This window comes from Sinohyriopsis cumingii, chromosome 18, assembly GCF_028554795.1.
Source record: "Sinohyriopsis cumingii isolate HCF-2022 chromosome 18, ASM2855479v2, whole genome shotgun sequence".
Classification (NCBI taxonomy): domain Eukaryota; kingdom Metazoa; phylum Mollusca; class Bivalvia; order Unionida; family Unionidae; genus Sinohyriopsis; species Sinohyriopsis cumingii.
Window position 1 is genome coordinate 87,979,792 of NC_142978.1, and position 16,112 is coordinate 87,995,903.

Sequence of the window (16,112 nt, forward strand, 5' to 3'; positions counted from 1 at the left end):
CCATCGAAGTCTTCTTGTGAAATCTGCCGACCAGAATCAACGTTTTTATGCATGTCTATCTACGACCACTGCTTGTGATATGCAAGTGCGACATGATCGTTGTTGAAATCAAGAATAATTTTTTCGTCGGATTCACGATGACTGTTTAACTGCACAGAAACTGTAGATACTGCTAAATGATAAAATATCATTTTAGTACGAAATTCTGACATTCCCGAAACACGTCTTGAAATGCTATGAATACATGTTCTAATGTTCTTACACCTCGTTGGTTAATTTCCGTGAAAACTGTGGAACGCTGGCTTCTACTGAGTCTGTGGTGGCATGTGAAATGATAATGGCAACAACAAATGCATTTATGCAGCCACTAAAGGGACTATCTCATGCATCCATACTGTTAACTTTGACAACTCAGCTTAGGTATCAGCGACACCATCACACCACGGGTACAACTGATCTGAATAGTCGAATTAATCCTGATAATATCTAGTCCGATATGGCACCCAGACCCTCCTGGTCTTGAGTGTAATATTGGGTTGTTAAAGATTCTGAGCCAGTCGTCAATAAAATTCTCCATCGAATCTGTTTAATATTTTATTCACTGTTGTACGTTTAAGCGGGAACTTGACACGTGTCTTCTCGACCGTCTTCGAATGAGAAAACAAACGAGTTATTCTTGGGGGAAAAAACCCAAACGGATACACGCATAACGACGCTGGTGCAATCTCAAGTGTTAGCGATATCTTCATTAAGTTCCTGCATGAACAAGCTAAACATCCCCGAGTCCATAATGTCGTTGGTGAGCAACCGTTGATAAATCGATGCGGTCTCATCGTGCGTTGTTGCCAGCCCGAACTGCCCCCACTGGTGTTTTCAACTAGTTCACGAGGTCATTAACATTTTATTGGTCCACATGCATGCATTTTGACATTTTCCATGGAACTTTAGTTGTAGTAGACCTTTTCCAAGTGGAAGTGGTTTCTAGAGTAGATTCTCATTCCTCGGGAGGCACATCCTCCTTTTGACTCTTCTCCCCAAAACTAGTCCCATAGATTTCATGTAACTCTGTTTTATATGTGTTGTCAAAATTGTTCCAGCTTTGACAGGATATTTTTTCTGCTTAAAGAACTCTTTGAAGTTCTTGATGATATAATCATATATACTTAGGCTTCATGGACTTCAACAAGCCGTGCAAACTTAGTCTACATAGTATTACCTTTTCATGTATAGGTCGTCCAATCCACTCACGAAATTCCCATTTGGCCCAATGCTTATTGTGGTTATGCATGCTCGTATATATTCTTTTGAATTCTTTGACATTAGGTACTCTAAAGGCAAATCTAACAGCATTGTTCAAGATCATCATCTGCCGTTTTGGCTGGTTAAACTTTTGAACAGGCTTGATTAGCTATAGCATCTGTTCAGGTGTCCGCTCTTGTAGAAAACGCGTATCTTCAACTTTATCTTCCATGCCTTAAAACCGTTTTTGCATTTGTACTAATTGTGATGGTGGAGGCCTGATTGGACCAGGTTGTTCCATCATAGATATAACAGTTTCCGTGACTGTTCGCTCAGCGGTGCAAATGTTTGTTCGAATCGCTCTGTGCGTATTGTCGCAACTGTAACATTACTTTGACACGTTCACTTACAAACATGTACTCGCGAAAAATTTGCTGATAGCGCAGTACTTCGCGACGTTTTTCAGCAGCTTTTCTTATGGCATCGCTGACGGATTTCGTCATCGTATGTGTTTATTGTGGTTGTTAATTTGCTTTATCTAAACCGGATCAATATTTTCCTCCGAGATCGGTCCGCTAGTTGATGTAATAGTGAGGAGACTATACGACTCCTTGGTAATATTCGAAATCATCAAGAAACTTATTCAAAGAGTGTTCGGGGGCACAAATGGTCTAATAAATGGTTGCGAGACCATGCTCTCCTATGTCAGTAAATATCATCAACATGCTGCAGTTGTCTCGGATTAAATTACGTTTGTATTATTATTTTTTTTTTGTCGACCTCGGGAAAATATTTTCGCGGTGTTGTCTTGATGTTCAAGCATCACATCGTCGCACACGACAAGATTATTCGCGCTTGAATCAAGGTCGTCAGTGTTGAGAGCTTCACCGATTATGCTTCTCGTAGTAGCTTCGTCACCCAACGGCTGAAACGTTTCTAGAAAATTCCCGAGTACGTGTAAATGGTTGAACGTCCTCCGACTGCGCAATCACGTACAGGAGATCACTTGTTAACCATTGGGTGGCCTGGTCTTTGCCTGCGCAAGATTAAGTGATAAAACAAATTGTCTCAAATCAGGGCCTTTCCTTTTTCATGACGTCATATGTTGGATATCACTTGTACAACACATTCATGTCTTCATATTGTGTTAGATGCCGCATGAAAACTGGTACTGCAAATCCAGCACGGGTTCAAGCACGTAATGGTTCAGTAACAATCGCTAAAACTTGCGACTGATGTGGAACAAAGTTTACATTTATTAAGAAACTCGTCGATGTTGATGTCACTGCCACGTTAATGAAGCTACCGGGAAGACCGTTGAGTAAATATCCTTTTGAAAAGCACATCCCTAAATACAGGTAATGCGTGCCTGAGTGTGCGTGTGTATATATATATAAAATTTTGTGTTGGCGTAAATACGTGCCCTGCATTGGTTGTTAAATCACAAAGAGTACTAAGGTATGGCGTAAAGTCACTTTTCTGTATATTCAACACAGGTCTTAGGACATTAGACATTGACTCATCGGCCTATGCCTTTTGTCAGTTAACTTTCACATAACATAAATTCAAGTGGTACTTATCAAATTTGATCAGTATCTACGTGCGAATCATTTAGTAATCGTGTGGCCACAGTAAATTAAAAACGAAAACAAATTTCATTTTTTATAACTTAAACATATTTCATCCAATTTTAATTAATTTTTTTTCTCTTCACAATATACTTATGAATACGGTTTAACAATTAAATAAAAATAAGACGTGCAAATGAGTATGAAAAGTATTTTGAGGTGGCAAATAGATAAAGAGAACCTTGTTGACTGACAGAATTGAATACATAAACTTATTGATAAAAATTAGATGTTACACTCTCACTCTTAAGATTCATGATAATTTTTCTGTTTGCAAAAAGTGGGTAATCATTATCATCATCATCGTCATCATCATCATCATCAGCAGCAGCAGCAGCAGAATGTAACATGTTCGCAGGTTGAACAGCGAAATTTATAATGTTTCTGTTTTAAGGAAGTATCACTAAACTTCTCAATTTAACATTAAAATGTAGAATAACTAGCCTATCGTGCATTTCTTTTATGATCATTATTCTGACGATAATGATTGTTATAAAGACTATAATGATATTTTATCCCCAAAGAAATTAAAAAATATCCTCAACGTATTATTTTTTTTATATTATTTGTTGAAAGCAAATAAGTAAAGGCCTCTTTAGATGATAAGGAACAAAAAAATCTGTTTGATCAAAAGTAAAATATATAGCATATAAACTGAACCTAATCTTTGGAGAAATTTTATGAAGAAAAAAAAGCAACAACTTGAAAACGACGTAAAAGTACGTACTTTTAAGTTGAATTCTTATATTATTCGAGTCAATAACTTTGCATTTGTCATCATTACCTCCCTTCAAGCACTCTTTACGTATTTGTAATAGACAAGGCCACCATGGCTGGTGTCCTTCCAAAATGTAGATCGGTGATCCATCGTTTTTATGTTCGAGTTATTATTCCAGTAGAACACACATGTAAAAGGAAGTTAACTACGAGGTATATCCTAGAAGTAACTTATATTTTTAAGTAAATAAGCGATACTCTCTTGTTAACTTACCTAGTTCTATTTTCAATATGCAATAGCACTGATGTCTGAAGTTAGTCCTACATAAAGACATAGCACATTTTGATTTTGTTTAGGTGCTAAGTCTTACTATCTAAATAACGGCCTTGTATAGTGTGTTCCGATGTCGTTGACATCGGAATGAGTAATCAAAGTTTCAGGAACATCTCACACACTTGGCAGCCTATATCGACATTTTTTCACTAATTTATGTGTAATTAATATAGTTACTGTGCTGTCTTTATCCAGGTGGAATGAAAATGTGACACTAGCAAATGAATGCATTTTCACGTTCTGTTGACATATATTTGAATTTGTTGCAATGCGACGGTAGTCAAGGTATGCCGAAGTAAGTTCAAGTAGGTTCATGTTGGGGATCTGTTTCTTGAACAAAACGAACCGTTGTTTACAGTTTCAATAGGCAAAATATATTTTTATTCGTTTCGTTAAAAATTAATTATTCAACTTTATCTGATTTCGGCATTCTCGGCTTTCATCGTTTTCCAGCCAACTGACATGTAGGCCAAAGAAACTTGAAAACGGGTCCATTTCTTTTGTGAGAATTTGAATTTATTAAAGAAAAGGCATCATAGTAAGTAAAGTCTGACTAAAACATTATAACTTTACTTTGTAGAAAAGCGTCTTTATTTTAGTTGTCAGTTGTGTGAAATATTCATGAAAATTTTACTTTCGTAACGATGTTAGTTGACATCAAAACACTACACACCACTGTTAGTTAGGCTGTAAGACCCTGACGCTCAAAACATAAATATCAGCGTCGGGTCTTACAGGTGGGACTAGTCTGAAGTAGGCGTAGACTAGTTATACAATGTAAGACATAGCACATGGTATTTTTGTTTTAGTGGTATGTCTTACTATTCAAATAATGTCAACCGACATCGGAACGAGAAATAAAAGTTTCAGGAATATCTCGCACACTTGGCAACCCATGTCAACACTCTTCCACAAATTGACAAATTGACAAATTAATATACTTACTGTGCTGTTTTTATTCTGGTGGAATCAAAATCTGACACTACTAGCAAATAGATGCATTTTCATGTTCCGTTGACATACATTTGAATTTGATGAAATGCGACGGTAGTCGAGCTATGCTGAAGTATGTTCAAGTAGGTTCATGTGGGGGATACGTTTTTTGAAAGAAACAAAACATTGCTTACAGTTCCCATAGGCATAATATATTTTTATTCGTTTCATTAAAGAATGATATTTCAACTTAACCCAATTTTGGCATTCCGAGCTTTCATCGCTTTTCCAGCCAACTGAAATGTAGGCCAACGAAACTTGAAAACAGGCCCATTTATTTTGTGAGAATTTGAATTTATTAGAGAAAAGATATCAGATTATGTACAGTCTGACTAAAAGTTTATGACTTTATTTTGTAGAAAAGCGTGGTTATTTTAGTTGACAGTTGTGTGAGATATTCCGGAAAATGTGACTTTCGTTATGATGTTAGTCGACATCAAAACACGCTACACAGCGCCATTAGTTAGGCAGTAAGACCCTGATGTCCAAAACATAAATATCAGCATCAAGGTCTTACATGTAGGTCTAGGCATAGACATGAATATTGGGATTACAGGCCAAATGTAAAATTTCATCCCAGGTTCATAAATATAGTATCTTGTGCAGGTCAAAGCATCAGAAATGACAAATATTTTCTTTGTTTTTTGCTGATAGTATGTAACATTATTTGTTAATGAAGAATGATTGCAGAAGGCATTTTATACTATTTTTTTAAATATCAGACATTAGTACAGTTAGGAAGGAGAGAAAAGACTGCCCTGAAAGTATTTTTCCCATGGAACTTTAACCCTAGTGAACATATAACATAAACCAGCTGTTTGTGTATATCAGTTCTAATCCAGTGTGGAATATCTGATTACTTTTACTGTCAAGTGATATTTCAAAGCTAATTAGATTAAGGCTTACACTGCATCTCCCTTTCTGCAGTGTGACAGTTTATAGTGATGTGTAGCACAGGGGCATCATGTCGCTGACATGTAGCATGATGTCTCACCTAGTCACATTATCCTGACACCAGGCTGACCAGTCCTAACATTAACCTCTTAATGCTGAGCGCCAAGTGATGCAGCTGTTAGTACCATTTTTAAAAGTCTTTGGTATGACTTGGTGGGGGATCGAACCTGTGACCTCTTGCATCTGGGGTGGATGTTCTGACCACTAGGCCAGTGGAGTGGTCATCTCCCATCCTGAGAGTTAACATTAAAACAAAACGTGATCTGATGACCACATTTCTAAACAAGCTACCTAAGTTTCATTTTTGCAAGTTCAGTCTCTCAGGTGGTTTTGACCATCTTCCCAAACGTGTGAAATATCCGTTTTGACTGGTTGGCACTGCTCTGCTTTCATCTAAGTCAGACAAAGTATCAGGGTTTGAAATAGTCACTCTAAGAGGCTCCAATATTGAGGTAGGCATGGGAATTAAATTTCTCCTATTATGCAGTATCTCTTCCTCATTAGTTACTACCATGTATGAATGAGGTGTAGATGCCTCAGATATAACTATGCCTGAAGAAAAAGTGATCTTTATTCCATACTTTATTCCCCACCTAAGTTTTTTCATATTTCAGGTGTGTTGTCAATGATCATACTTTCTCATTTGAGTGTGCCCTTGATAGTTTTCCAATTTCTGCAGTTTCATTAAATCCAGCCATTTCGGTTATAAGTTTTTCGATGCCATTGGCAGAGTAGTTTGTAATTTTCTTCCCATCACTAATTCAGGGGTGTATCCATTCAGTAATGGTGTTGCATGATATGTCAGAAGAGCTATGTAAGGGTCATTTGCTTTTTTAAGCATTCTTTTAATTGTTTGAACAGTTCTTTCGGTAAGACCATTGCTGTGTGGATATTTTGTAATATGAATGAATCTGTAATTTGTCACACATTTTTTGAGTATTACAGATGTGTATTGCAAACCATTATCTGAAAATAATACTTCTGGTGTACCATGTCACCAAAGATTGATTTGAGATGATTGACAATTGCTTTTGAGCCTTTGCCTTGCAGTTTTGCTATTTCGATGTATCGTGAAAAATAATCACCAAGAGATATGTTTGATCATTCAGTTCAAACAAGTCAGAAGTGACTCTTTGCCAAGGTCAGCTTGGAAATTCATTTGGTATCATTGGCTCAGCTTGATCGTTTGAGTTTTTGATGCAGTTTTGGCAAGACTTTACTTGGTGTTCTAGCTGAGTACTTAGTCCTTTCTATCAAACTGACGTTTTGGCGCATTCTCTGCATTTAACTATGCCTTGATGACCATCGTGAATTCTCTCTAGGACCATTTTGAATTGTAAATTCACCACTATCTGCCTAGTATGATTGAAGTTTTCCATCAATAGTGGATTTCTCTTGCCACCCCTTTTCACAGAATTGTACAGGTTGTTTGCAAATTGAATCATTTCAATATTCAGACTTTTTTTAAGACTTTATTTGTTCAAGCTGAGTATTTGATGTGGGCAAATTACTAACTATGAAATCAACATAGGCATTAATTTCAGCCTGAAATTCTCTGTCACTCTCAGAGTGATGACTTAAAGGTGTTCTGGATAGAGTATCAGCAGTTAATAGATTTTTGCCAGCAACATGAACTATGCAGAGTTGAATCTCATCAAATGCATTCTAAAGTGTTGAATTCTAGGGGGTAAATCTCTCAGTTTTTTTGTGCTCATTAGTGGTACAATTTACTAATGGCTTATGGTCAGTTTCAAATTTAAATTGTGATCCAGTTAAATAACTACTGAAGCATTCACATGCCCAAGTGAGCTCAAGAGCCTCTTTCCATTTGAACATAGCATTGCTCAGTTTCTGATAAACCAGTCTCATGAGTAGCACAGCACCTAGTTAAATTGAAGATGCATCTGCAGATACAACTATTTCTCTATTTGGATCATAATGGGCTAAAGTTGGTGAAGATCTAATTTCTTGCTTGATAGCTCTAAAAACTTGTTCTTGATCTGCACCCCAAGTCCACAAGGTTTTAGCTTTGAAAAGCTCACGTAATGGTTCTGATTTTTCTGCCAAATTTGGATTAAATTTGCTAAGCTGATTTGCCATGCCATGAAATCGTCATATCTCTGTTATGCAATTTGGTGTTTCCATTTCAGTTATAGTTTCAACTTTTTCAGGATCAGGTCGGCAACCATTTTCATCAACAACATGCCCAAGAAACCTAATGGATGGTCTTGAAAATTCATACTTTTCAGCATTCAAAGTAATACTGGCCTTTTGAATTGATTTCATGACCATTTATAGTCTTTTGTCATGCTGTTTCTATTTTTCCCTCAAAACAAGAACATCATCTATGTGACAGTGTTCCTCCATGTTACTCCAGAGTTTCTGACATCTTTTTCTGAAACAATTCAGGCACTGAACTGATTCCAAATGGAATGTGATTCAAATAAAACCTACCAAAAGAAGTAGTGAAAGTTGTAAGGTGGCATGAATCTTCTGACAGGTTTATCTGCCAAAAGCATGAGTTTGCATCATGTTCTGTGGAAAACTTTGTACCTACTAATTTTGCAAGGGATTCTTCAACTGATGGTAGTGGGTGGTTCTCTCTTTTAACTGATTCATTCAAATTATTACCGTACCGTTTGGTTTCAGAACGACAACCATTGCTGTGCACCACTCAAGGGCTTATCTGCTTTTGAAATAACACCCATTTTTTCCATTCTATCCAACTCCTCTTGAACTTTATTCAAGGGATAAGAACCTTTCTTGTAGTAGATAAGGCATAAAGTTTGGCATTTTTGTCTAGAGTTCTGTTATAGAACCATTTTGTTTTCTCTTGACCTTTAAACAAATTTTGGAATTTCTTGTGATAATCCTTATCTAAATTTATAGATTTATCGTGAATTTTGCTTGCATTTTGTGAGTGTTTATATGAGGGCATTTACTGAGGATATATTTATCTTTTTAATAATCTTGAAAGCCTGAATTGTGGGCCTGCCTAGGAGTGCCTGATTCAGTCCCTTTACAACAAATATGTCTTGTACACTGAATATATTCCATTCCATATGTAAATTTTCCCAGCACTTTAAGTTCAGAGTTTCCAGGTCCATACAGTTTTCTATCAGACTTTGATATGTTTGGTCTTCGATCTTTTGTAAATCCCTCTCATGACTACAGTCATATCATCTCCAGTATCAGTTTTGAATAAAAGTGATTTCTTGTTCAATCTCACCCGTGTTTTCCATGGCTGATTCTATTCTGTGATAATAGTCCCTAGAAATCCAGGTTCAGCTCTCGATTCTATGTGCTAACTACTGATTTTGACAGCATTTTGCATGGTGTCCCCTTTTCTTACACTTATGGCATTCTGCTTCTTTTGCTGGACATTGGTCCAGAGAATGATTAACTTTGTTTCCACATCTCATGCATCCTTTTCTGCTGACATTATTCTGTTGAACTTATGGGATTTTATGTTTCTGCTTCCCATACTTCAGTGAAGACAATTTTACTGCATCCATTTTAGTCATTTGTTCTCCAGTTGCTCGTATAGTTGATTGTTGCTGTTTCACAGCCTTGAGGGTTAGATTTGCATCTAACTGCAATGTTTCCGACAGTTTTGAATCTCGCAGTCCAACTACAAGTCGATCTCTGATCATTTTATTATGTAGTGTCCCGAAATTACAATTATCTGCAAACACATAGATAGCTGTAACAAAACTGACCACGTTTCTCCCACTTCATGTTTTCTTTGATTAAATTTTGCCCTTTCAAAAATGACATTCCTCTCTGGAATGAAATATCGCACAAATCTATCTGTCGTGGACTTCCACTTCCTTTGATCTTCCTGTCAGGTTGGACAAAGACAAAATGTCATCAACCTCACTTCCAAAGGTACAAATCAAGGTATTTACTTGAATTTCTTCCTCTTTTTCACCAAGTCCAGTCACTTGACAAATGCGTTCAAAGTGCTTAAACCACTTTTCACAAGCTTCAGGTCACAAAAGGTCAAATTTGTCTGGATTTGTAAATTGAAATGAAGCCATATTCAACTGTGATAATTTCAATCCTGTGTTTTTACCTCTGCCACCATTAAACTTTATTTGTTATTGAAGAATAACTGCAGAAGGCGTTCTATACTATTTATTAAATACCAGACATCGGTACAGTTAGGAAGGGGAGTGAAGACTGCCCTGAAAGTATTTTTCCCATGGAACAATAACCCTAGTAAATTTATAACAAACCAACTGTTGGTGTATGTCAGTTCTAATCCAGTGTGGAATATCTGATTACTTTTACTGTCAAGTAATATTTCAAAGCTAATTAGATTAAGGCTTAACATATTAACCGCTGGAGGTTTTTGTCATTTTTGCCTGAAAATCAAGTAGGAAACACATTTTGAATGCTGTTTCTGAATAGATCTGAAAACACCAAATCCCAGGTGATCTTTCAGTAACATACTGCCTAGTTGTGTTAGAAACATCGTTTTTCATTGGCTATTTGGCTTGCGCATGAGGAGAAGGGTAAAAATTGGAGTTCTTTTTTTTTTCTGTTGCAAAACAGAGCCATTAGTTTTGTATCAAGACCACTCTTTATTCCAAATGCCCATCTTATCCTACTTTTTGCAAAGGTTCATCTGTCTGTTTGCAGTTTATACTGGTTTGCCTTAGATCTGAGACCAAAAAGTCTAAAATCCAGACACAAAATCGGATTCCAACCATGGGCGAATTTTGGGTAGGAAAAAATTGGGTCCAAAAATAGTTTTTTTTAATCTGTATTTTGTAGTGCAGCTAGATATTCCAGATTATTTGGTATCATTGTAGAGCTACATCTGTCTACCTTTCTATAATACCACCCACTTTAGTGTATCATGCATGACCATGGCGCTACAGAGGTCAGCAGTAGGCTACTACTTCCTGCCACATTAACTCGTCGCTAGGGGTTAATGTGTTAACATAGTAAGTGCAAACAAGTTATTTTATTGCCTTTAAAAAGTTTTCTCCAAATATTATGCATTTTTGTGCACAGTTTGTATAATGAACAGCCAATCAGGCAATGCAATGTTTATTGGGGTAATTCTTAAAACAGTTAATAGTGAATATAACTAGACTGTTCTTGAGGCATATTTTACAAACGCATGATATACGTGTATATAAGATCTATTTGGGGAAATGTGCCTCTGTACTTTTAATAGATCAGAATTTGCAATTATGAGTTTATGTCCAGTACTAAAGATAAAATTATTAGCTTTTCTTTATTCATGTTTTATTCAAGTATAAGTGAAAGATATTAGTAACATCTACCACCTTGCTTTTTAAATAAATCTTCAAAGACACTGTAACAAAACAATTCAGATAATTGTTCTTTATAAATGCCTACTTGTATGAGAAATAGTTTTAGATTAATTCATCGTAAAATATTGTTTTCATGATCAATACAGTACAGTATATACTTTTTTATTATTTTTTTTTGTTTTATTGCATTGTTGTACAATGTATTGTGTCGATATTTTTTGCACCATAACAGTATCAAATTATTTTTTAAACAGTAAAACAATGATAAGAGCACAGAAGAATGAAGATATTTATGCAGGGGGATGGAAGCTACAACAGCTTGAGCTGTGAGCAGCCTAAAAAATGTTAAAAGACAACAAAATAAACCCTGGCAGATGAGGATTTCTTATTCTTCAAACAGAAGATAATCATACCTTATCTATAGAAGATACAATTAAAAATTTGTATTAATCTTTTTTACTACTACATTAATTTCATATCCATTTGTATCAAACAAGTTTAATACTATATTGTGGCCGTAATAATAAAAACAAACTGAGCTGGTAGTGGTAGCAATAATAATGTTCAGTGAGTGTATTGTTGCTACTGCTACCAGCAAGGGAGAGAACTGACACACATTTCTTGTTAAAAAATTAGCTAGGGGAGTATGTTATAATACAGTTCTATTTCCGTGAAATGAAGATAAGTGCTAACAAGTTCTTGTCACATTCCATATGTAGATACATAAATAAAACCTCTCCTGCATCCATACATTTTGTGGATTTTTCAAGACAATTTCTCTGAGCCATATCAAATTCTTACCAATAATGTATGGTTTTTAAAAAAAAAAGGTCAAATGGTTACCTTTGTTATGATGTAAAATTTTCACTCTATCCCTAAAAATTATCCAGTCAGAGTTAAAGGAATGGGAGCAACGCCAAGAGGGGTACCATCCCTGTACAAAAATAGTAAGATGGTGGCACTCGGCTGACAGAAATGCCCCCTGGTTATGTTGTTAATGTTGATGAATATTGAAGTACCAGTTTTTCAACTGGACCAATCTATTTTCAGTGGATGTGCAGCCAAGATTTATAACAATCAAGTCTGAACTGTTTTTTATATCCTATGCAGCATGAAAGAGTAGGCGAGTGCAATTTCAAAAATGACTTTTTTCTAAGTTGTTCTCAGAAAAATATGGTCCCAGATAATTTCCTGGAAATTAATAGAGTAAGATACTTGTGATGGTGCTACAATACATGTTTATATCTTCATATTTAATTATGACAGAGAATGAAAGATATATTAAGACACTTTTGTTGGCAGTCATCTGAGGGATGACTTGGCCCATACATTGGTCGTGTCCAAATGGTTGAAATGACCAAGTAGGACTGCTGAATTGAGGCTTCATTTGGTAAATAGAGGTTACTCAGAAATATAAAACATAAATGGATAAATTCCAACTTATTGGCAGCTTAAGACCCGCTATGTTTGTTTCCCCTCTTTTTATGTGGAAATAAAAAGTATGAAAGTTTCAGTTCTACAAAAATATTAGTTTTCAAACCATGGGCTGCTTAATGTCATAAACATATGTCCAGATGTTTATTCTGTTGGGTTCCAATGCTTTTGCATTCATACATGTCAAACTTTATATGAAAACCACTGTAAAAGCAGACCAATGTTTTAGAACCTAAGCAGCAAAATAAATTGGAAGCTACAGAGTTATGTCTCCTGACTGTCCTTTATCTCTCTGAGTCTAAATGCTGTACATATCTGGTGAAATTAATTATAAGTACCTGTCTATTAATTTTCTTCAGCTCATGAAGTAAGCAATATTGTATTTCTATTTCAATGTTGCAGTGTTCTTTCAGTGATTAGGGATAATTTGTCATATGTTCAGGCAGTACCAAGGTTGAGGCAACTGAACTGGGATAGAACAGTGATTAGCTTTGCTGTATTTTGACAGTGTATTGCTTGAGCATTTGATCCTGTTACTAGTGGTGATAGCTCGATCATTCAAATATAACGCATACAGAGCTTTCTGTTGGATTTTAAGACCACAAACATACAGTATTTCACTGTTTTCTCAACTCTCCAAGAAAGATGGGTCTCTAGGTCCCCTTGGTTGATTTTATGAGCCCCACCCAAGAGTCATTTACCCTCAGTCAGCAGATACTGCGGATCCAGTTGAAAAAAATGTGAGGATTATTTTTGACTCGGTGGGATTATTACTTTCCCATGTTGTAATTTATGGGTCGATGAACTTGTTTAATGCTGAATTATTTTTTTCTATTTAGACTTGCAGAGGTTGGCATATTGGAAACTCCAAAGGATGCAGGGAAAGCATATGACACAGGACAAGTTTGTATCCTTCCCATTTAAGTTCACACCACCCCAGAACTCTGTAGTGGAAGGTCCTGGCTCCTGTCTTTATGGTTCTCATGGCTGAACAAATTTAATAATAACTTGCCCCAGGGCAAGCTGACTGGAAATTTGAACTTGCCCCAAAATATGGATTTGAGTTTGCCCCAAAATATGGAATCATAAAATCACAATGAAGTAAAAAAAATTATTAATACAATGTATTTTTGAAACCTTTATCCCTTTGTTTACAAATAAGTCAAATGGTACATGTAGATTGGCTTGTAGATAAGAAAGATAGGTGAACTGGTACATGTAAATAGTTGTGTAGATAAGGTAAGGTTTGAATTGCTGTAGAATATGATGCGTACATAATTAGGAAAGCAATGAGGCATCTGCCTACCAACCTATAATTGTATGCTAAATGGGGCTTCAGGTGGCCGAGTCGTATAAAGTGCTTGGCTTTACTGATCACTGCCATCTCTCTGTCCGCATGGGTTTGAGTGTTGGGCTCAGTCAGTGTGGGTATGTGAAGAAGCTTGCCAGTAGCTTCTAGTGGGTTGATGGTTCTACCTGGTGTTTTCCAGGGTTCTTCCTCCATGAGTTAATCTGGCTGCCATATCTTGCACTGAGAAATGGCATTAAACAAAGCAACAACAGTTGTATGCAAATGAATAAAAAGATGGTTAGGTAAAAGACCTTGAACTGTAAAGGTAAATATCACAAAGGGCAGAACTGTTTAAATAGTTTTATTAATGTTTTAACATATTATAATGTAACATTTTTCTTATCTACTTTTCCATTTGTTTAATATTTAAGTTTTGTGTAGCATTAAAAATGGTTATTTTTTTGCAGCAGATTTGTTTCTGGAAACTCTCTCATGTTTTCTCTTCAGTGCTACCAGTAATAGAGTTCATGAGATGACCTGTTGTCCTTTAGCTATCACCACTCCTTCGAAACTAAATCGAAGATTGTCATGAATTACTTTTATATGTTACTTTTTTATATATATATATATATATATATATTGTTCAGAATGTTAATATTTTTTATGTTTTATATTTGATTTTATGTTACTTCATGTTTACATTTATTTGGAAGAGTTTACTTGCCTGCAGTTTTGATAGAAATAAATCTTTGGAACATGTCCTCTAGTTGGTGCCATAAAATCACTATTGTGAAGAGGTGCCTTAAAACTCTACTGAATACATACATTCTACCAATATTTACCATATATAATGGGACATGATAAAATAATTATTTTTTTCCTGTCCCAGAACTTTCGGTAAAACTTTTCACCTAAAATGAAAGAAATTTGTGCCCCCTCCCCCACTGCATGTTGCGATAACATAGATAAACCAAATGCTTATTTGATAATAAAATGAAACAAACTAACCTTATGTTGTTATCATACATTCATCTTTGCTCATCATGAAAAAAGTAATACAGAAAAAAAGACATCCTTGAATTCCATATATGTCATGTATCGATGCATACTGCAGTGTTTATCGCTTATGTCAGGTAGCACACAACACCTTGTTCACTGACATGAATATAGAGAAATAAATTGTGTTGTACTCCAAGGTTTGGATATGTTATTGGACTGAAAACTGGATCCAACAAAATCAGAAATGAGAGAGATATCAAGGGGTTGCTTGCAGCACCTGCCATTCACACATGACACAGTGTAAGATGCAAAATAACCAACATTGTATTCTGACTACCTTGCAAATAAAAATGTATTACTTGAAAATACATTCATTATGAGTGCAAATGACACATTTGTAGTATCTTTTTGCTAGCATGAGTTACAAAAAGTTTTATTAAAGCAAGATCAACAGATCAGAGTCACCCATGAAGATTACTGCTCAGAAGCTTCGAGCCTGTCTGCATATTGGTGAGCCTCACGTTCAAATGTAATGTTTTGATCTGAGATATAATAGTAACCAATTGTTAGGGTCACAAGTCTAAGTGACCCCAGACTGTGTTGCTTATGTAATTAGGAGAACGGGTTGTCATTCACATGGGGAATTCCAGTGATTTTTCCCTAGAAGGATATCCAAGGTAGTCAGGTGCTCAGCATCCCCTCCTACCATTACTTATTTTCCTAACATAATGTGATTGGGAAATGTATTCAAAGGAGAAAGCAAATTTTTAAGTAAATTATGTTTCTCAGAGAATACCTAATCACGGTACATAAAAAACCTTCCCAACCACCCCACCATGCGAACATCCTCACTAGTATCTCACTCAGTTAAAAACTAGCAAAGCCTGTTGGTGTGTGGTGGAGGTAATGGATATGAGTTATTGCCCTTTGTCTATTGATATAGACAGAAAAATACAATTTTCGTCTCTTAGTAGGGCTGGATTCACGAGGTAGCAGGCTAATATTCCTAACGTAATGTGTTTGGATAATGTTTGTACAATATTAGTGTTGTATTTGCTCCAATGTTCCCAGAAATTTCAGAACAAAACACAGAATGAAGCATAGCACACAAAAACAGCTTTATCATGATACATGTATATTTATAGGATATGATTAGTGATACTGTATCATATGTATATATTGATAGGATATGATGTATGGTGATACTGTATCAAGATACATGTATATTGATAGGA

General features: G+C 35.8%; 1 protein-coding gene across 1 annotated transcript in view; it reads left to right on the top strand.

The window, feature by feature from the left end:
* Window positions 1–3,681: 3,681 nt before the first annotated feature.
* Window positions 3,682–16,112, top strand: part of LOC149777244 (polymerase delta-interacting protein 2-like) — a 52,458-nt gene continuing 40,027 nt past the window's right edge. Inside the window, exons 1-2 of the mRNA XM_089941987.1 lie at window positions 3,682–3,797; window positions 13,427–13,490. Coding sequence (XP_089798113.1) covers window positions 3,697–3,797; window positions 13,427–13,490 — 165 coding nt within the window. The 5' untranslated portion in view covers window positions 3,682–3,696. The remainder of the gene's footprint in view (window positions 3,798–13,426; window positions 13,491–16,112) is intronic.